The following is a 21,939-nucleotide window of genomic DNA, read 5'->3' as shown; positions in this document are numbered from 1 at the left end:
TAGTGATTCAGTAGTTGGGACAGACAGAAGCAACCTGCTCTAAACCCATGGATGGCGATCTTGCTTCTTTGAACCCTTTCAATGATTTTTATGATATGGGATGTTAGTGCTATCAGTCTGTAGTTCTTTGCTATTGCTTTAATGCCCCCTTTGTGGAGTGGGGCTGTCTTGTTTTTAGTGACTGTGGGACGACCCCCATGTCCATGGTTCCTCTCCACAGGATGGTAAAAGCTCGTGATAGGGGCTTCTTGCAGTTCTTGATGAACATGGAGTTCCATGAGTCTGGCCCTGGGGCAGAGTGCATGGCCATGTCATTTATCGCCTGTTCGAAGTCATTTGGCGTCAGGATAACATCAGATAGGCTTGTGTTTACCAAATTCTGTGGCTCTCTCATGAAAAATTCATTTTGATCTTCGACTCTCAGTCTGGTTAACGGCTTGCTAAAAACTGAGTCATATTGGGACTTGAGTAGCTCACTTATTTCCTTGCTGTCGTCTGTGTAGGACCCATCTTGTTTAAGTAGGGGCCCAATACTGGATGTTGTTCTCGACTTTGATTTGACACAAGAAAAGAAATACTTTGGGTTTCTTTCGATTTCATTTATGGCTTTTAGTTCTTCCAGCGATTCCTGACTCCTATAAGATTCCTTTAGCTTAAGTTCGATGTTTGCTATTTCTCTGACCAGTGTCTCCCTACGCATTTCAGATATATTGGCCTCTTTTAGCTGCTCTGTTATTCTTTTCCATCGCCTGTAAAGGGAGCGCCTGTCATTCTATTTTACATCTACTCCTTTTTCTTAAAGGAATAAGCCTTGAGCATACATCGAGTGCCACAGAGTTAAGCTGTTCTAGGCGTAAGTTGGGGTCTGTGTTGCTTAATCTATCTTCCCAGGTTATATTGTTTAGGACTTGGTTTACTTGGTCCCACTTTATGTTCTTGTTATTGAAGTTGAATTTGGTGAAGGCTCCCTCATGACTGATCTCATTTTGTCGGTCTGGGGCTCCGCGCATACATGTCTGAACCTCGATTATGTTGTGATCTGAGTATATTTTTTTGATATGGCGACATTTTGTATCAGATCATCACTGTTAGTGAAGATGAGGTCTAGTGTATTCTCCAGTTTAGTAGGCTCTATTATTTGCTAGTTTAAGTTGAATTTTGTGCAGAGATTTAAAAGCTCGTGTGTGTGTGAGTTCTCGTCAGAGCTGCCTCCTGGTGTTATCACTGCAACAACATTATTTGCTATTTTAAAAAGAGAAACTTTCATTTTTCTGTTTGGGCCACCCTAGAAGAAAATATATATTTTTTTTATTATTACATAATACGTACAACTCAGCGTCTGTCTCTCACAAGTCAGGGTGACTCAAAGAAGAAAACACATTCACCAACATTCACTCAGCTCCCATCTTTCCAGAAGTGTATATGTAATAGTCATTGAGAAAGTCAACATCATAATTTACTTTACTACATTTATATAATAAATGCTAGAAGATTTCAAAGCTTGCTAATGATGTTTGCGAAATCTAATTCTGTTTAATAATTCTACCCATGGCTTAGCTGGATCCTGGGGTGTCAAAGGAGTTCCTTGGATGGGTGATCGCAGCTAATCCTCTAGGGCAGATGCTGATCTCTCCCCTGCTCGGCTACTGGGGCAACAAAGCCAAGTCCAACAGGTAAAAACAAAATAAATGAAGGTAGGAGAGAATAATACAGTAATAGTCTTAACAAATATCACCAGTCTTTTACTCCAGTATTTTCTAACAAATAATACAGTTTCAGAGAAGACCACACTACAGCTGGTCTATTGTTCACCCTCTCCACTATGTGTCATCACATTAGATGAATCCAAAATCAGTTGTGTGCTGCTAATGGTGTGCATATCATAAACAGTGTAAGCACAGTCACAAGGAATCCAGGAATATGGTAGTCTTTAAGAGAAACTACAGGAATGTACGTCCTGTCTAGTAACAGGTTTTATTTACAAAATCTACATTTAAAACAGGTTTAGACAAAGGTTTGGTTCACCCTGGACCATTATTATGTTACAGCTTGATAATGGTCCACAATGGACTAAAGACATCTAAAATTATTTTCCTAAGTTTGGGTTATTTGTAAATTGTTCCAGCCATGGTATTGTGTTCTTAGAGTGTTTTTATGTTGGTTAAAGTCTAATGCTTATGCAAGCTATGCATGGGTGTCAAGCTATGGCCATTGTATTCTTGTCCCATATGTTTCCCTGCCATTTCTGACTCCAGCACAACAACAGTTTCTGCTTCAAGTCATACACTATCTCGGATTAGTTCATTTTCTAATTGAGCATAAAGCCTATAGACACATGAAGGTCATTAAAACTGCACATCACTTGTTCACCAATCGAAAATATTTTATTTCCAAATATCATACTGGAATTAGTAAACTCTAGGAAATATATATACTCCTCCACATGTATGTGCACTTTTGTTCTCAGTGCACACACATAAAAAGAAATATACTCATCACAATATATATACACTGATCTGAAGTTAGTATAATGTAAGATGATTCTTCTATAATTTATAGAAATGTTAATACTATATTACAGCTAAATAGACAATTATCTTCTGGGTTCTTTATTACCAAGGCTTTCCTCTGGCATTGTAGCACCAATTGCTAATGTTTAATTGATGCATAAACATTTCCAATATAATTTCCCTTTTTGCATTTACAGTGTTTGAATGGGTCACAATGTATACAATGTATATTACCTGTTCATATAATTTTATATTGCTTATATTAGCGATATTAGCTAAATCGTAAATACACCTACCATCCGACTTATGACCTGCTTGACTTACGACCACTCGACTTACGACCGTGTTTTTTTTTTTTGCCAAATTTCTGGGAAATAAACAACTATTTGTGTTGTACACAGTGTTTATCCTAAACCTTACAGTATAAAATACAGTACTAACAGCATAAAAAGTAAAGTAAAACATGAAATACCAAAATAAAACAATAAAATAAAGTCATTACAAAAATGTGATGTTGATATTCAGTAGTAAAGTTCAACTTGCGTCCATTTCGACTTACGACTGGTTTCTCGGAACCGAACTCGGTCGTAAGTCGGATGGTAGGTGTATATTGCTTTATATTATTATTTGACTTTGTTATATTATTAGGTAGGATGTAACATTTATATATTATTCAGTGCTCATAGTTCGAGAGTATTAAGTAGCTGACAGCATTGTCTAACTACTGTAATTTTCACTCCACTTGTTTTGCTGCTGGCTTCTGTGTTGCTGGGCAGCAGCAGTCCATGGAGTCACGTGATCAGGGTGGGGTGATCACACCTCACCTGGAGTAGTCTGCCTGGCATGTGCTTGCTATTGTCTGTTTGATGTGCCTTCCAACAAGACGGCCTCTCCAACTCTTCCTTGATGGCCCTTGTTGGAAGATTGTCTCTGTCGCTTTCTTGTTGTTGGTTCTGTGTAACTCTATTCACAGAACATAGCCTAGACTTAGTGATTTTTGACGTTGTACTGAGGTTGTCTCTCTCATAGACACTCTGAGAAACTCAGGTCCTGAGCTGTAGCTTCTGACCTAATTTGTACTGTACTGATATCTGTGTACTGTCACAGTCGGGGATTTTCTAATGCTGAACTTAGATTCAGTAGTATGGGAGTTTTGTGACTCCCACGATCGCACGTGCAAAGAAAATGATAGGATGGATAATGAGAACTTTCAAAACGAGAGATGCCAAGCCCATGATGATCCTTTTCAAATCACTTGTTCTCTCTAGGCTGGAATACTGCTGTACATTAATATCTCCATTCAAAGCAGGTGAAATCGCAGATCTAGAGAGTGTACAGCGATCCTTTACTGCACGTATAAGTTCTGTCAAGCACCTTAACTACTGGGAACGCTTGGAAGCACTTGACTTGTACTCGTTGGAACGCAGGAGGGAGAGATCTATCATAATCTACACTTGGAAAATCTTGGAAGGAATGGTCCCAAATCTGCACACAGAAATCACTCCCTACGAAAGTAAAAGACTGGGCAGGCAATGCAAAATGCCCTCAATAAAAAGTAGGGGCGCCATTGGTACACTAAGGGAAAACACCATAAGTGTCCGGGGCCCAAAACTGTTCAACAGCCTCCCATCAAGCATTAGGGGAATTGCCAATAAACCCCTGGCTGCCTTCAAGAGAGAGCTGGACAGATACCTAAAGTCAGTGCCGGATCAGCCGGGCTGTGGCTCGTACGTTGGACTGCGTGCGGCCAGCAGTAACAGCCTAGTTGATCAGGCCCTGATCCATCGGGAGGCCTGGTCATGGACCGGGCCGCGGGGGCGTTGATCCCCGGAATAACCTCCAGGTAACCTCCAGGTAACCAGGTCCCTACTTAGTGTCATTATATTATCTCCATGTTCCTGATTCTGTGTCGCTGTTGCTTGTTATATTGCTGTTCGGCTTATCAGTCGTTTTATTATTCAAGCAAGCTGTTCTGATTGCCAGATTGGTCAAGAAGTTAGTTTATGTGAGGACTTTTAGTCAGTCACTGGTTAAGTCTAGTCGAGTCTTGAGATATAGCAAACTACTTAGAGGACTTACATACACAGAAACTTATTTATATATATATATATATATATATATATATATATATATATATATATATATATATATATATATATATATATATATATATTTTTTTTTTTTTTTTTTTTTTTTTTTTTCAACAAGTCGGCTGTCTCCCACCGAGGCAGGGTGACCCAAAAAAAAAAAAAAAAATCCCCAAAAAGAAAATACTTTCATCATCATTCAACACTTTCACCACACTCGCACATTATCACTGTTTTTGCAGAGGTGCTCAGAATACAACAGTTTAGAAGCATACACATATAAAGATACACAACATATCCCTCCAAACTGCCAATATCCCAAACCCCTCCTTTAAAGTGCAGGCATTGTACTTCCCATTTCCAGGACTCAAGTCCGACTATATGAAAATAACTGGTTTCCCTGAATTTTTTTTTTTTTTTTTCAACAAGTCGGCCGTCTCCCACCGAGGCAGGGTGACCCAAAAAAGAAAGAAAATCCCCAAAAAGAAAATACTTTCATCATCATTCAACACTTTCACCACACTCGCACATTATCACTGTTTTTGCAGAGGTGCTCAGAATACAACAGTCTAGAAGCATACACATATAAAGATACACAACATATCCCTCCAAACTGCCAATATTCCAAACCCCTCCTTTAAAGTGCAGGCATTGTACTTCCCATTTCCAGGACTCAAGTCCGACTATATGAAAATAACCGGTTTCCCTGAATCCCTTCACTAAATATTACCCTGCTCACACTCCAACAGATCGTCAGGTCCCAAGTACCATTCGTCTCCATTCACTCCTATCTAACACGCTCACGCACGCTTGCTGGAAATCCAAGCCCCTTACCCACAAAACCTCCTTTACCCCCTCTCTCCAACCCTTTCGAGGACGACCCCTACCCCGCCTTCCTTCCCCTATAGATTTATATGCTTTCCATGTCATTCTACTTTGATCCATTCTCTCTAAATGACCAGACCACCTCAACAACCCCTCTTCTGCCCTCTGACTAATACTTTTATTAACTCCACACCTTTTCCTAATTTCCACACTCCGAATTTTCTGTATAATATTTACACCACACATTGCCCTTAAACAGGACATCTCCACTGCCTCCAACTGTCTCCTCGCTGCTGCATTTACCACCCAAGCTTCACACCCATGTAAGAGTGTTGGTACTGCTATACTTTCATACATTCCCTTCTTTGCCTCCATAGATAACATTTTTTGACTCCAAATATACCTCAACGCACCACTCACCTTTTTTCCCTCATCAATTCTATGATTAACCTCATCCTTCATAAATCCATCCGCTGACACATCAACTCCCAAGTATCTGAAAACATTCACTTCTTCCATACTCCTCCTCCCCAATTTGATATCCAATTTTTCTTTATCTAAATCATTTGACACCCTCATCACCTTACTCTTTTCTATGTTCACTTTCAACTTTCTTCCTTTACACACATTCCCAAACTCATCCACTAACCTTTGCAATTTTTCTTTAGAATCTCCCATAAGCACAGTATCATCAGCAAAAAGTAACTGTGTCAATTCCCATTTTGAATTTGATTCCCCAAAATTTAATCCCACCCCTGTCCCGAACACCCTAGCATTTACTTCCTTTACAACCCCATCTATAAATATATTAAACCATGGTGACATTACACATCCCTGTCTAAGACCTACTTTTACCGGGAAGTAGTCTCCCTCTCTTCTACACACCCTAACCTGAGCCTCACTATCCTCATAAAAACTCTTTACAACATTTAATAACTTACCACCTATTCCATATACTTGCAACATCTGCCACATTGCTCCTCTATCCACTCTATCATATGCCTTTTCTAAATCCATAAATGCAATAAAAACTTCCCTACCTTTATCTAAATACTGTTCACATATATGCTTCAATGTAAACACTTGATCTACACATCCCCTACCCACTCTGAAACCTCCTTGCTCATCCGCAATCCTACATTCTGTCTTACCTCTAATTCTTTAAATTATAACCCTACCGTACACTTTTCCTGGTATACTCAGTAAACTTATTCCTCTATAATTTTTACAGTCTCTTTTGTCCCCTTTCCCTTTATATAAAGGGACTATACATGCTCTCTGCCAATCCCTAGGTACCTTCCCCTCTTTCATACATTTATTAAACAAAAGTACCAACCACTCCAACACTATATCACCCCCTGCTTTTAACATTTCTGTCATGATCCCATCAGTTCCAGCTGCTTTACCCCCTTTCATTTTACGTAATGCCTCACGTACCTCCCCCACACTTACATTCTGCTCTTCTTCACTCCTAAAAGATGGTATACCTCCCTGACCAGTGCATGAAATTACTGCCTCTGTTTCTTCCTTAACATTTAAAAGTTCCTCAAAATATTCTCGCCATCTACCTAATACCTCCATCTCCCCTTCTACTAACTCCCCTACTCTGTTTTTAACTGACAAATCCATACTTTCCCTAGGCTTTCTTAACTTGTTTAACTCACTCCAAATTTTTTTCTTATTTTCATTAAAATTGCTTGACAGTGCCTCTCCCACTCTATCATCTGCTCTCCTTTTGCACTCTCTCACCACTCTCTTTACCTTTCTTTTACTCTCCATATACTCTGCTCTTCTTATAACACTTCTGCTTTGTAAAAACCTCTCATAAGCTACCTTTTTCTCTTTTATCACACCCTTTACTTCATCATTCCACCAATCACTCCTCTTTCCTCCTGCCCCCACCCTCCTATAACCACAAACTTCTGCCCCACATTCTAATAATGCATTTTTAAAACTATTCCAGCCCTCTTCAACCCCCCCACTACTCATCTTTGCACTAGCCCACCTTTCTGCCAATAGTCACTTATATCTCACCAGAACTTCCTCCTCCCTTAGTTTATACACTTTCACCTCCCTCTTACTTGTTGTTGCCACCTTCCTCTTTTTCCATCTACCTCTTACTCTAACTGTAGCTACAACTAAATAATGATCCGATATATCAGTTGCCCCTCTATAAACATGTACATCCTGGAGCCTACCCATCAACCTTTTATCCACCAATACATAATCTAATAAACTACTTTCATTACGTGCTATATCATACCTTGTATATTTATTTATCCTCTTTTTCATAAAATATGTGTTACTTATTACCAAATCTCTTTCTACACATAGCTCAATTAAAGGCTCCCCATTTACATTTACCCCTGGCACCCCAAATTTACCTACTACTCCCTCCATAACATTTTTACCCACTTTAGCATTGAAATCCCCAACCACCATTACTCTCACACTTGATTCAAAACTCCCCACGCATTCACTCAACATTTTCCCAAATCTCTCTCTCTCCTCTACACTTCTCTCTTCTCCAGGTGCATACACGCTTATTATAACCCACTTTTCACATCCAATCTTTATTTTACTCCACATAATCCTTGAATTAATACATTTATAGTCCCTCTTTTCCTGCCATAGCTTATCATTCAACATTATTGCTACTCCTTCTTTAGCTCTAACTCTATTTGAAACCCCTGACCTAATCCCATTTATTCCTCTCCACTGAAACTCTCCCACCCCCTTCAGCTTTGTTTCACTTAAAGCCAGGACATCCAGCTTCTTCTCATTCATAACATCCACAATCATCTCTTTCTTATCATCTGCACAACATCCACGCACATTCAGACTTCCCACTTTGACAGTTTTCTTCTTCTTATTCTTTTTAGTAATCTTTACAGGAAAAGGGGTTACTAGCCCATTGTTCCCGGCATTTTAGTTGACTTTTACAACACGCATGGCTTACGGAGGAAAGATTCTTATTCCGCTTCCCCATGGATATAAAAGGAAAATAATAAGACCAAGAACTATTAAGATAAAATCAAAGAAAACTCAGATGAGTGTGTATAAATAAATGTGTACATGTATGTGTAGTGTGACCTAAATGTAAGTAGAAGTAGCAAGACATACCTGTAATCTTGCATATTTATGAGACAGACAAAAGACTTCAGCAATCCTACCATCATGTATAACAATCACAGGCTTTCGTTTTACATTCACTTGGCAGGACGGTAGTACCTCCCTGGGTGGTTGCTGTCTACCAACCTACTACCTTTAAATGCTAACAGTGTACCAGACGGTACTTAAAAGCCATAAAGATGTGATATGTGCCTTCAGCACAATACTACTGTACATGAGAGAAGTGTAGGAACTTGTATCCTATATTATATTCAATTGATTACTATAATTTACTAGACAACTTTATTGTTAATAATAAACATATTAAATTTTAATTTCTTTAGTTAGTAGCCTACCAGTTGTAATCCTGAAGCACTATTGAATTTTACTAAATTCTAATGGATAATTGGACCAGGATACTGACTACTTGTTACAAAAACCCAATAACAGGCTGGATGCTAGAAGGGCAGTCCTTTCTAGTATTCACTGGAGATCTCTATCATTATTAGATATCGCATTTTTTGTAGCAAAGTCTGGGTGAAGAGTAAACAGGTAACAAAGCCAGAGTGTATTGGCATCACCATTTACATTATCATCTGTCAGCTTTGGTGACTCAAACATACCTGTGGTCCCTTCTGTGGGGCCCATGATAGATGTAGCAGCCTAGGAGCAATCTTGGGCTTCAGGTAATGACAATTCCTGAGTGACAGCCTGCCACTCCCATCTAGCATGATTGTGTATTGCCAGAATTTCCCGGCTTCATTGACCACACCTGTCCTGTTTCACAACTTTGTGGTGGTGTCTGTATCCTTTCCTTATCTCCCACCTGGAGAGCAGGCATATTCCAAGCACCTTGATCATGCTTCACCTTGACCCCTCCAGATGTTTTCCAGTGCTGGTCTACCCTATGGTACTGCCATGAAGACAGTCATGTACTCATGTTGCGATACTTTGTCAGTCAGCAGGCTGTGTTGTCTCCTGGCATTTCTGTGGATTATCCTCTTAACTACATGAACTGCAGCCTCTGCCCCCTTTCCCCTTAAGACTGATGGTAGTGGGTGGACACCAGCCTGGCAGTGACACCCCATTGCTTGAAAAGATTGTGCATTTTATCACTAGAGAAGTTGGCACCTCCGTCTGTGGAGACTTTCTCGGGAGCCTTCCACTTAGTGAAGTAGCCCCTTAGCTTTAGGATGAGGGGAGTTAATGAGGCACTATTGTGTAGGTGTACATCTCCACCCCAACCTGTCAGCCTAACTGTACAAGCTATATACACCTAGTCATCAGGCTAGAATAGGTCTGCCATCTGTCGGAACAGATATAATGCCTAGGCATGCTAGTGGCCTTCTTTGTAATTAATATTTTATAATATGTAAACCACACAGTGTAAACTTTGCAAGGGAATAAACATTTTCACTTCATTTTCATAATGGAACCAGAGTTTGAGTATTGGCTCTTAGTGCTGGAAATGAAAGTGCAATTCAAAACTCTCAATAACTGATGGTACTGCAGATCATCTTCTAGTCCCTTGCTAAAACACTGCCTGCTGGGCTGTGTAGCATAGGTTCTACTCCTTCTTAACACACATTCAGGTTGGCTGCTTTCTGATGTCACAATGACTCAGGAATTACCAGACTCTCGCATCCTTGCACATATGTATGGGTCACTAATCATCCACGAGGCCCAACCTCTTTCTCATGTTGTAGAATGGCTTGAGACAGGACAGCTCCTATGCTGGACCATCATTCAAGTCTCCTGTTCTGACTGCTAATACTGTTGTTATTCAAGGTCAGCAGCTGCTGTGCTCACCATGTCTTTGCCCAGTGCTAGCTAGGGCCACTGTAGTGACTCTACAGTGGCCATCCCTTATTCATCATTTTGCATAGTCCACCACTACAGTGCCCATCCCTAGTTCATTTTGCATAGTCCTTGCTCTCCAGGAGAGCCTTAAATGGGATAACTGGATGGTGTGTCCACTGCACAGCTCTTTTTTCGAGGAAGCTGATGAGTAAAATATATAAAACAAGCAATTTTATATCTAAAGTGACATACTATACAGTGTACAGTTAGGGTAATTAACATGCAATAACTAATATGTAACATAATAGAGAGCTTTGACTGTAGCTACTCAAAAAATCAAATCAGCTATGTGAAACATGGAAAGGAAATTGGCAAAGAATATCAGTATCCTCAAGCTGTTATGCTTGTACCCAGAGAAGTATGTGTCATTGAATACAATGCAATATATATTGTACACTGAGCATATGTTAATTCTTGCCATACAGATTATAGTACAGTACTGTACCTTTTTCATTTGTGGAAACCATTTCAATTATTTTTGCAGTAGAATGTTAATTGAAGTTTTAATAAATATGTCCCCTTCCTTTTCTCTGTGATAACTACTGTTATATACAGTACAGTATGATACATGGTTTAAAAATATTATCTATGTTACTATATTCTTTATTTTGAATATTTGTTTTTATTAAATCATTCCATTTTTTATCATTTTGTAGATTTTTATTTTTACTGATTTTTCAATAGTTCTTTATATAGTCTTTCAAATTTAAAACTGTTTAGCCTTATTGAATAATATGCCTCATTTTCAATAATTATTAACTTAACTTAAATCTGCTCACCATAAAGAACATCCATACTTATTCATGTGCCTACTACATAAATAGAACAATACATGGAAACATAAACCCTCCACTCAAACTTCTTACTAACCTTAACAGGACACACGACTATAACACAAGACACAGATCTCTTTTTGATGTACCCTGTGTCCATATCACACTCTGTAAAAGCTCTGTACATAAAGGGCCCCAAAATTTGGAATTCATTACCAGAAAATACTAAAGAAACCCGGTCTGAAAATAAATTTAAGACTTCTCAATAGCCACTTAATCACCCTAGACTAAATACTCAGTACTCAGTATTTAACTTTACCAATAAATCTCCCAGTTGCCTCATTCTTAAAACTTCAAGACTAGACGACCAAGTTCATACATTGACTAATACTGCATAGTAGTATGAATACCTACCCTAAACAATATTGCCCTACACCAAATTGTAGCATTCTCATACCATAAACTACTTTTAGAAAATCACAATGTTATATTCCCATAATATAATCTCAATAATTATTTTTGAACCTATTGTCCATTGTTGACAGGAATATAATTGAATCATGTTCATAAAAAGCATTTTTGAAAATATGAATAAATCCTTTGGTTTATATAAATTAGATTCATTTATAATTAATAGAACTATTGTACAACTATGATAAATTTCTTTAGTGTTAAGTAGTCAGTAAGCCATTAAATTAAGTAGGCCCATAATGCCTAGGCATAATAGAGGCTCTCTTTGCACTGCAGCTCGTTATTGTAAATACATAATCTCAATGTACTACTTGCAAAGAAATATGCTAATGCGGACATTTCAAATTATGACCAAAACTCGCTATATGGCTCCCCCCACCTGACTCTCTAATACAGTCGCCATGTCCCACCTAGTTTGTGTACATTCTCCGTGAGCACCGCATCTCTTCATTATGTCTGGAAACTTTCCAGAATTTCAAGTGTTTTAAAGTTATTTCATGTTTTATATCTTTCTTCTTTCAATGCATTAGCCGTATCCCACCGAGGCGAGGTGGCCCAAAAGGAAAGTTTCTCTTCTAAAGTTCAGTAATATATACAGTAGAAGGGGTTACTAGCCCCTTGCTCCCTTCATTTTAGTCACCTCTTACGATTTTATATAGTTTATGTCACCCTGCCTCGGTGGGAGACGGCCGACTTGTTCAAAAAAAAAAAAAAAAAAATGTACATACTCTGATAATTATACTTACGTGTACCTGTACCTAAATAAACTTACACACTGTGCTGGCATGCAGGTACACATTAAAATCACTAAGTGTGTCTTAGGCGCATTAATGTCATATACAGATATTGACGAATGTATTAATAATTTTCTAAAAAAGACCCAATACCTCTATAACAAGCACTGCCCTAAAAAAAATAAACAGATGACAGCTAAGAGACTGAACAGTCCCTGGCTAACACCCAGCATTCTCAAATCCATAAATACAAAACACCAATATGAAAAACAGTACAGAATGGGTCACATAACCAGAGACCAAACAAAACGTTACTCGTCAATCCTAACCAGCCTGATAAGAAGGGCAAAAAAATTGTATTATGAGAACAGATTATCCAACTTACGAGGTGATATAAAAAAGACCTGGAAAACCCTATCAGAAATTCTGGGAACAAAAAAGATATCATGAAATAGCGAAATAAAATTAGCAAAATCAGATGAACCCCAACTCCCACCAACAGAAACAGCAAACAGACTCAATGATTTCTTCTCCACTATAGGACAAAACCTTGCCAATAAAATCCCAAGCTCAGATACCCCACCAAATGACTACCTCACCGGCAACTACCCGAACACACTGTTCCTAGCTCCGACTAACCCATACGAAGTCTCCCTTATTATCAACGCACTAAAAAACAAGGCAGGAGATTTAAATACCTTACCACCCTTTATATACAAAAAAGTGTCACAAGTGCTATCACCAATCACTGCAACACTCTTTAACAAATCCATTGAATCCTCCACCTTCCCTACAGTTCTCAAAATAGCAAGGGTCACCCCGATCCACAAAGGAGGAGACCAAACAGAGTTGAATAACTATAGGCCAATATCCAACTTACACCCTCTCTCAAAAATCTTCGAAAAATTAATTCATAAACGAATCTACTCCTACCTTATCTCCCAAAACATACTCAACCCCTGCCAATTTGGATTCAGGCCTAATAAAAATACTAATGATGCTATTATACACATGCTAGAACATATATACACTGCAATAGAGAAAAAAGAAGTCCCACTGGGGATCTTCATTGACTTACGTAAAGCTTTTGATACAGTTGACCATGACTTGCTCCACGTAAAATTGTCACACTATGGTATAAGAGGGCACTCCCTCAACTACCTCAAGTCATACCTCAGCAACAGAAGCCAATATGTGTACGCAAATGGGGCAAACTCTTTGCACAACCAATTACAGTTGGTGTCCCACAGGGAAGTGTCCTTGGCCCTCTTCTCTTTCTCCTATACGTACATAAATGACCTACCAAATGCTTCGCAATTACTCAAACCCACACTATTTGCAGATGACACTACATACGTCTTCTCCCACCCGAGCCCAGTCACGCTAGCCAATACTGTAAATACCGAATTACAGAAAATATCTACCTGGATGAGGACTAACAAACTTACACTAAACATTGACAAAACCTACTTCATTCAGTTTGGTAACAGAGCTACAGATGTCCCTCTTAACATAATGATAAACGGATCACCTATCACAAAGCTAACAGAGGGAAAATTCTTAGGAATCCACCTTGATAATAGACTCAAATTTCATACACATATACAACAAATTTCTAAGAAAATTTCCAAGACTGTAGGCATACTATCGAAGATACGGTACTATGCTCCACAGTCAGCCCTCCTGGCCCTATATCACTCTCTTATTTACCCCTATCTCACCTATGGAATTTGTGCATGGGGCTCAACAACAATTAACCATCTCAGACCACTAATTACCCAACAAAAGGCTGCAGTTAGAATGATAACAAATTCTCACTACAGGCAGCACACTCCACCAATATTCAATACACTAAACCTACTCACCATACAAAACATCCATACTTATTACTGCACCTATTACATACATAGAACACTTAACTCTGATATTAACCCTCCCCTCAAACATCTCCTTGCCAACCTCAACAGAACACATGACCATAACACAAGGCACAGATCACTCTTTGATGTTCCTCGTGTCCATCTCACACTATGCAAAAACTCAATGCACATAAAAGGCCCTAAAATCTGGAATTCATTACCTGTAAATATAAAAGAAACACTACCTGTTTATAAATTCAAGTCTCTTCTCAAAGATCACTTACTCACCCAAAACCAAATAAATACTGAATAACTGAACCTTATAAATTGTATATCTTAAATGTTTCTCACAATTATATCACATAAATGTTAAACCTAAAACCCAATCTAACTTTATTATTTTTTAAATACACTACCTAACAGAATACTCCATACGACTGAATGTACAACAATGCATGCAACCATATGACCTGTCTTTGTAATACTCACTTGTGCTTTATAGTAATCTGTTTACATTAATGTTTTATCACTGATTTCATCATTGCTTAGTTAATCTTAAGTTAATTTTAAGCCAGCCCGTAATGCTATGCATAGTATAAGTGGCTTTGGCATGCTGCTCTTATCTGTATTTTTTTGTACCTCTGTATGTGTGCTCAAATTGTTAATAAATAAATAAATAAATAAATTAATCCATCTATGATATTTTTTTCAAAATTATATAATAAACATGCTACGTAACATATAAACATGATAAATACACCCCACAGTAGAATAAATTAACATTAATGTGAGATGCTATGTGTATGAACCAAAACCAGACGTGTTCATCTGCTTGTTTACATAACTTCACGTCTCTCTCCTCTTTCATTTACTTGTTCTCTCTCTCTCATTTGTTTGATTAACCTTGTTTACTCACTTTTCACCCTACATTAAGACTACAAATATGTATTTTAAGGTAAGTGATGAGTGTACTGTATATGCATTTTATCACTCTAGGCCACTTTAATTGTCATAGCATATTACATGTGGGTTGGGTGACCTGGTCCGGCTGGCTACCATACCTCCCACACCTGACTTCCTACAAATAAATACTGCTCACCTTTCACCCTACATTAAGATTACAAATATTTTAAGGTAAGTACTGAATATACTATATATGCATTTTATCACTCTGGGGCGCTTTAAATGTAGTAGTATATTACGTGTGGGTGGGGTGGTCTGGCTGGTTACCATACCTACCACACCTGGCTTTTTACAATAAATGCTACTCATGTCTAACCCTACATTAATGCTACAAATATTTTAAAGTAAGTAATGAGTGTACTGTGTGTGGATTTTACTTTTTATTGCTTTTAATGCCTAGTTCTATTGCTAACTTAATATATGTTAGTGTAAACTTGTTATCTGGCATTTATATGCATTTATATGTGGAAAAAATGGTGTTCTGCTTTCTGGCGATGACCGCTTTCCGGCGGTAGCCTTGAACTTAACATGCCGTATAAGAGAGGCCCTACTATATATGGGCAGAAAGCACTATAAAATGCTTGACTAATATGAAAAACTACTATTAAAAAAAGGAACAACCAAAACACTTGTATGCTTTTGTAAATTTGCATGCATCTGTGTAAGAGCTACCATAGTTCCTCTTAGGTCAGGAAACAGGACAAGTGTTTCCTGATGCAGGTCTTAGATGATAAAGCTTTTGGTCATCTGACAGAGACCTTCCACTGGCTTACTGGTCCACCCCTTTAAAAATTATGCTCATAGTTATAACCATTTACAGTTCCTCTGAAAATATGTGAGTAAACACACAGAAACACTCAAGTGTTTCAATTTTTTTTTTTTTTTTTTTTTTTTTTTTTTTTTTTTTTTTTTTTTTTTTTTTTTTTTTTTTTTTTTTTTTTTGCGTACCTATGTATGATTTCTTAATAAAAAATCTTATTAATTTTTTGTGTTTCCAGAGGTGCCTTCCTGTTTACATTGGTAACCTTCACTATAGGCAATGGCATTTATGCCATTCTTAGTGTGTTTGGATCTTCAGCACGGATTGTCATGATCTTGTCTCGCTTTCTTGTGGGCATGAGTTCAGGTATGTTGAGTACAGTGGTATACACCACAAACAATCACATCCACCTCACTTCAAACACAGACAGAGATTGTTTTTGGGATTTACTGCTCCAAAGAATGAAGACACATTCAGCATCACTCACCCCTTAGTTGTCTTTCCATGAAGCACTGATATTGCAGTCACAATGGTCCACAAAAATTCAACAAATGTTGCCTGTAATTTTTTACTTAGTTATCCTCTTGTCATTCTAATTCTTCTCTCTGCCAGAAATCTCCAGAATCACTGACTCAGCCAGCATTTTCAAAACTACATTAGAAAACACCTTATCTCCCTAATGTATTCTAGTATCAACTAAATATGTATGTAAAAACTATATATGCATATTCTCCATGTCACAAACATATGTAAAACATTATAAACAATATAAACTTACTCTCACTGTCTGTAACACTCTCAATCGTTAAACAGTTGATTGTGTCCCCTTTAGGTAAATAATCAAACCCGTAATTCCTCTCAGTTAAAACTTGTTAAAGCCATAAATTTATACTTTATTGTTATTGTCTTATTAATCTTAAGTTAGTCTTAATTTTGCCTGAAATGTTCTGCATATATAGGGGCAAACCATACCACAGGCAGGGATAGAACTCGTGGTCAGAGAGTCATAAAACTCCAGACCTAACGCATCGGTCTGGAGTTTTATGATTCTCTGGCTGTGGATTCTATCCCCACCCATGGTATGGTTTGTTTGCAATCGTGTCATTACAGTTTCGTGAGTCATATATAGGGGCTTTTGGCATGTACACTCAAATGTCATTCTCTGTACACACATTGTATCATGCTGAAATGAACTATTATTATTAATATTATTATTATTTTTTTTTTTAGCAAGTTGGCCGTCTCCCACTGAGGCAGGGTGACCCAAAAAGAAAGAAAATCCCTAAAAAGAAAATACTTTCATCATCATTCAACACTTTCACCTCACTCACACATAATCACTGTTTTTGCAGAGGTGCTCAGAATACAACAGTTTAGAAGCATATACGTATAAAGATGCACAACATATCCCTCCAAACTGCCAATATCCCAAACCCCTCCTTTAAAGTGCAGGCATTGTACTTCCCATTTCCAGGACTCAAGTCTGGCTATATAAAAATAACCGGTTTCCCTGAATCCCTTCACTAAATATTACCCTGCTCACACTCCAGCAGCTCGTCAGGTCCCAAATACCATTCACCTCCATTCACTCCTATCGAACACGCTCACGCACGCTTGCTGGAAGTCCAAGCCCCTCGCCCACAAAGCCTCCTTTGCCCCCTCCCTCCAACCTTTTTGCGGACGACCCCTACCCCGCCTTCCTTCCCCTACAGATTTATACGCTCTCCATGTCATTCTACTTTGATCCATTCTCTCTAAATGACCAAACCACCTCAACAACCCCCTCTTCAGCCCTCTGACTAATGCTTTTATTAACTCCACACCTCCTAATTTCCACACTCCGAATTTTCTGCATAATATTTACACCACACATTGCCCTTAGACACGACATCTCCACTGCCTCCAGCCTCCTCCTCTCTTCAGTATTTACAACCTATGCTTCACGCCCATGTAGAAGTGTTGGTACCACTATACTCTCGTACATTCCCTTCTTTGCCTCCATGGATAACATATTATTACTATTATTATTATTAATTATTTTTATTATTATTCAAGTGAAGCTACATAGAAATGACTTGGCTAGAGGATGAGCTTGTAGAAGTCTCTCTTCTCTGGTGTGGATGATGGTTCACCCACAGAATTTGAAGGCTTGGTAATCTTATTAAATATAATTCTTTTAAAATGTCAGTTATGAAAGATTTCTGGATTTGAGGTTGATGAAATTGAGGGTTTGAACCTGTCATTATGTACAGAAGCATAAATGCTGCCTTTGTGTCTTCAAAAGTATACCAAGAAACATGGTATAAACCTTGGTAATAAATACCGACAAGTTGGTTTAGAAAGACACATAAGCAAACACTATGACATATTTATTAGAAGACGTTTCGGTCCTGGGACCTTGATCACTTCTGATGGTGCCCAGCGCTTCTGGGCACCATCAGTCAACCCCACCTCAAACACTCAGGTGACCTTCTCTCCCGAATTTCCAACCTGAATGTTAAAAACAAAAGCATGGCTTCCTTCGATGTCACAGCCCTCTTTACCAACGTTCCTACTGATGCTGCAATCAACATTCTGAGACAGAGGCTCACTGAAAACCATGACTTCCCTTTACCTCTTCTAGATTTCATCAATCTAGTGGATCTTTGTGCTAATTTCAACTTCTTCAAGAATCAGGACAGCTGTTACAAACAGTGCTTTTGGATGGCAATGGGCAGCCCGCTCAGTGCTGTGCTTGCCAACCTCTTCATGGAAAACCTAGAGACAGAGAAATTCAGCACCCTCATTCCCAACACCGTTACCTGGCTAAGACACGATGATATATTGGTTTTTTATCCGAGACGTCTCAATATCCAGGCCCTTCTCAACAAGATCAATGCAGCCAAACCATCAATAAAGTTTACACTTGAACTCGAAAACAATGGAAAACTTCCTTTCCTCAACGTTCTCCTGTGCAGATCTCCCGACAGTGACAAACTTCTCTTCAAAGTGTGTAAAAAACCTACCAACAAGGACGATCTTATACACTTTTATTCACACCAAGACACCTGCACTAAAAGAGGAGTCCACATTGGCTTCTTCTTGAGAGCTCTTCACATCTCCAGCCCTTGTTTTCTTGAAGAAGAATGTGCTTACGTAACACAAGCCTTTACACGTCTTCAGTTCCCATCTTTCTTCATCCGAGATTGCAGACTCAAGGCACAAGCTATTCTCAACAAACCGCCCATGGAACAGCCCCCTAAGCAGTTCATAGTACTCCCATGTGGTGATGTTGCCAGGAATACTCGCCGGGCACTTGCTATGAGTAACATTAACGTTTCCACCATAAACACATCATCTATCAAAGACCTCACTACGAAACGCAGCCCCACACCTCAAACTTCTACAGCAGGCATCTACATTAACCCCTGTGGATTCTGTCCCAAGAAATATGTAGGCGAGACAGGCAGAGATCTTGCAGTCTGCATGAATGAGCATCGAAATGCCTCTAACAGAGACGATGTAAGGTACGCCTGTGTCCTCCACAGAGACTCCATGGGGCACTTGATAAACTGGAATGAGGCACAACTCGTTCTCACTGAACCAGACCTCAGACGCCGACAGTGCCTAGAAGCCTCACTAATCACCATCACCGACACTATAGAACGTAACACTGGAAACTACAAAATTTCAAAAACATTGGCATACATGATACTTAAGCACCACCAACCCAACAACCTGGAGTTTACCTGGAGAGAGTTCCGGAGGTCAACGCCCCCGCGGCCTGGTCTGTGACCAGGCCTCCTGGTGGATGAGAGCCTGATCAACCAGGCTGTTACTGCTGGCTGCACGCAAACCAGCGTACGAGCCACAGCCCGGCTGGTCAGGTACCGACTTTAGACAACACAGGAGTCGCATGATTTCATCGTCTACCTGTCCTCATCCCAACATGACATTCTTCAGGTCACCGTGCGTCACTCACACCTCACTCTCCGCCTATATATATAATGTCTTTCTATCTCTGTATGTTAGAAGTGATCAAGGTCCCAGGACCAAAACGTTTTCTAATAAATATGTCATAGTGTTTGCTTACGTGTCTTTCTAAACCACGAAGAAACATAGAGCACTTTGCATACTTAATTGCTGTACTGTATTTTTATAAATATTTTTTTTTTTTTTTTTTTTTTCAACAAGTCGGTCGTCTCCCACCGAGGCAGGGTGACCCAAAAAAGAAAGAAAATCCCAAAAAGAAAATACTTTCATCATCATTCAACACTTTCACCACACTCACACATTATCACTGCTTTTGCAGAGGTGCTCAGAATACAACAGTTTAGAAGCATATATGTATAAAGATACACAACATATCCCTCCAAACTGCCAATATCCCAAACCCCTCCTTTAAAGTGCAGGCATTGTACTTCCCATTTCCAGGACTCAAGTCCGACTATATGAAAATAACCGGTTTCCCTGAATCCCTTCACTAAATATTACCTTGCTCACACTCCAACAGATCGTCAGGTCCCAAGTATCATTCGTCTCCATTCACTCCTATCTAACACACTCATGCACGCTTGCTGGAAGTCCAAGCCCCTCACCCACAAAACCTCCTTTACCCCCTCTTTCCAACCCTTTCGAGGACGACCCCTACCCCTCTTTCCTTCCCCTATAGATTTATATGCTTTCCATGTCATTCTACTTTGATCCATTCTCTCTAAATGACCAAACCACCTCAGCAACCCCTCTTCTGCCCTCTGACTAATGCTTTTATTAACTCCACACCTCCTAATTTCCACACTCCGAATTTTCTGCATAATATTTACACCACACATTGCCCTTAGACAGGACATCTCCACTGCCTCCAACCGTCTCCTCGCTGCTGCATTTACCACCCAAGCTTCACATCCATATAAGTGTGTTGGTACTACTATACTTTCATACATTCCCTTCTTTGCCTCCATAGATAACGTTTTTTGACTCCACATATACCTCAACGCACCACTCACCTTTTTTCCCTCATCAATTCTATGATTAACCTCATCCTTCATAAATCCATCCGCCAACACGTCAACTCCCAAGTATCTGAAAACATTCACTTCTTCCATACTCCTCCTCCCCAATTTGATATCCAATTTTTCTTTATCTAAATCATTTGATACCCTCATCACCTTACTCTTTTCTATGTTCACTTTCAACTTTCTACCTTTACACACATTCTCAAACTCATCCACTAACCTTTGCAATTTTTCTTTAGAATCTCCCATAAGCACAGTATCATCAGCAAAAAGTAACTGTGTCAATTCCCATTTTGAATTTGATTCCCCATAATTTAATCCCACCCCTCTCCCGAACACCCTAGCATTTACTTCTTTTACAACCCCATCTATAAATATATTAAACAACCATGGTGACATTACACATCCCTGTCTAAGACCTACTTTTACCGGGAAGTATTCTCCCTCTCTTCTACACACCCTAACCTGAGCCTCACTATCCTCATAAAAGCTCTTTACAGCATTTAGTAACTTACCACCTATTCCATAAACTTGTAATGCTGTAATTGCTTTATCTTTTATGTCTTAGGATTTTTTCTGTAAGACTCACTCATAAGTAAACTGTTGCTCAATTCTACCCATTGTTCACAGCTAACATTGCTATAGTGCGGTCCTATATATCTGCTTCCACTACCACAGCTGAGAGAACAACTGCAGTTGCATTAACATCAGCTGCACAAGGCCTTGGATTTATTATTGGCCCTGGTAAGTGATATGTTCTTTGATTTAATAAATATAACATGCATTTAAAACTGCTAATCACCAAACTAAATTTTTAGGAGAGAAAAACATAGGCTATTAACTACTCAGAGGACCATTATTTGTAGGTAGTTTTTATTTAAATGAGCATTCATGTAGTTCCTTCCTATAACATTATTTTTTAATTAATCCAGACTCAATATCTCTCTATAAATTGATACATAAGCCTGAGACAAACTACCAAAACACTTTGG

General features: G+C 38.9%; 1 protein-coding gene across 6 annotated transcripts in view; it reads left to right on the top strand.

The window, feature by feature from the left end:
• LOC128689963 (major facilitator superfamily domain-containing protein 8) overlaps positions 1-21,939 on the top strand; it is a 76,377-nt gene that overhangs the window by 42,020 nt on the left and 12,418 nt on the right. For 5 of the 6 annotated variants that reach the window (XM_070088548.1, XM_070088546.1, XM_070088545.1 and 2 more), the window contains 3 exons: positions 1,558-1,673; positions 16,192-16,319; positions 21,578-21,691. In XM_070088548.1, coding sequence (XP_069944649.1) covers positions 1,558-1,673; positions 16,192-16,319; positions 21,578-21,691 — 358 coding nt within the window. The remainder of the gene's footprint in view (positions 1-1,557; positions 1,674-16,191; positions 16,320-21,577; positions 21,692-21,939) is intronic. The other variant, XM_070088547.1, reaches the window with a different exon arrangement.

This window comes from Cherax quadricarinatus, chromosome 25 (assembly GCF_038502225.1).
Source record: "Cherax quadricarinatus isolate ZL_2023a chromosome 25, ASM3850222v1, whole genome shotgun sequence".
Taxonomy (NCBI): Eukaryota; Metazoa; Arthropoda; class Malacostraca; order Decapoda; family Parastacidae; genus Cherax; species Cherax quadricarinatus.
The sequence above is the reverse complement of the archived record's forward strand: the minus strand, read 5'-3'. Positions and strand labels throughout refer to the sequence as shown.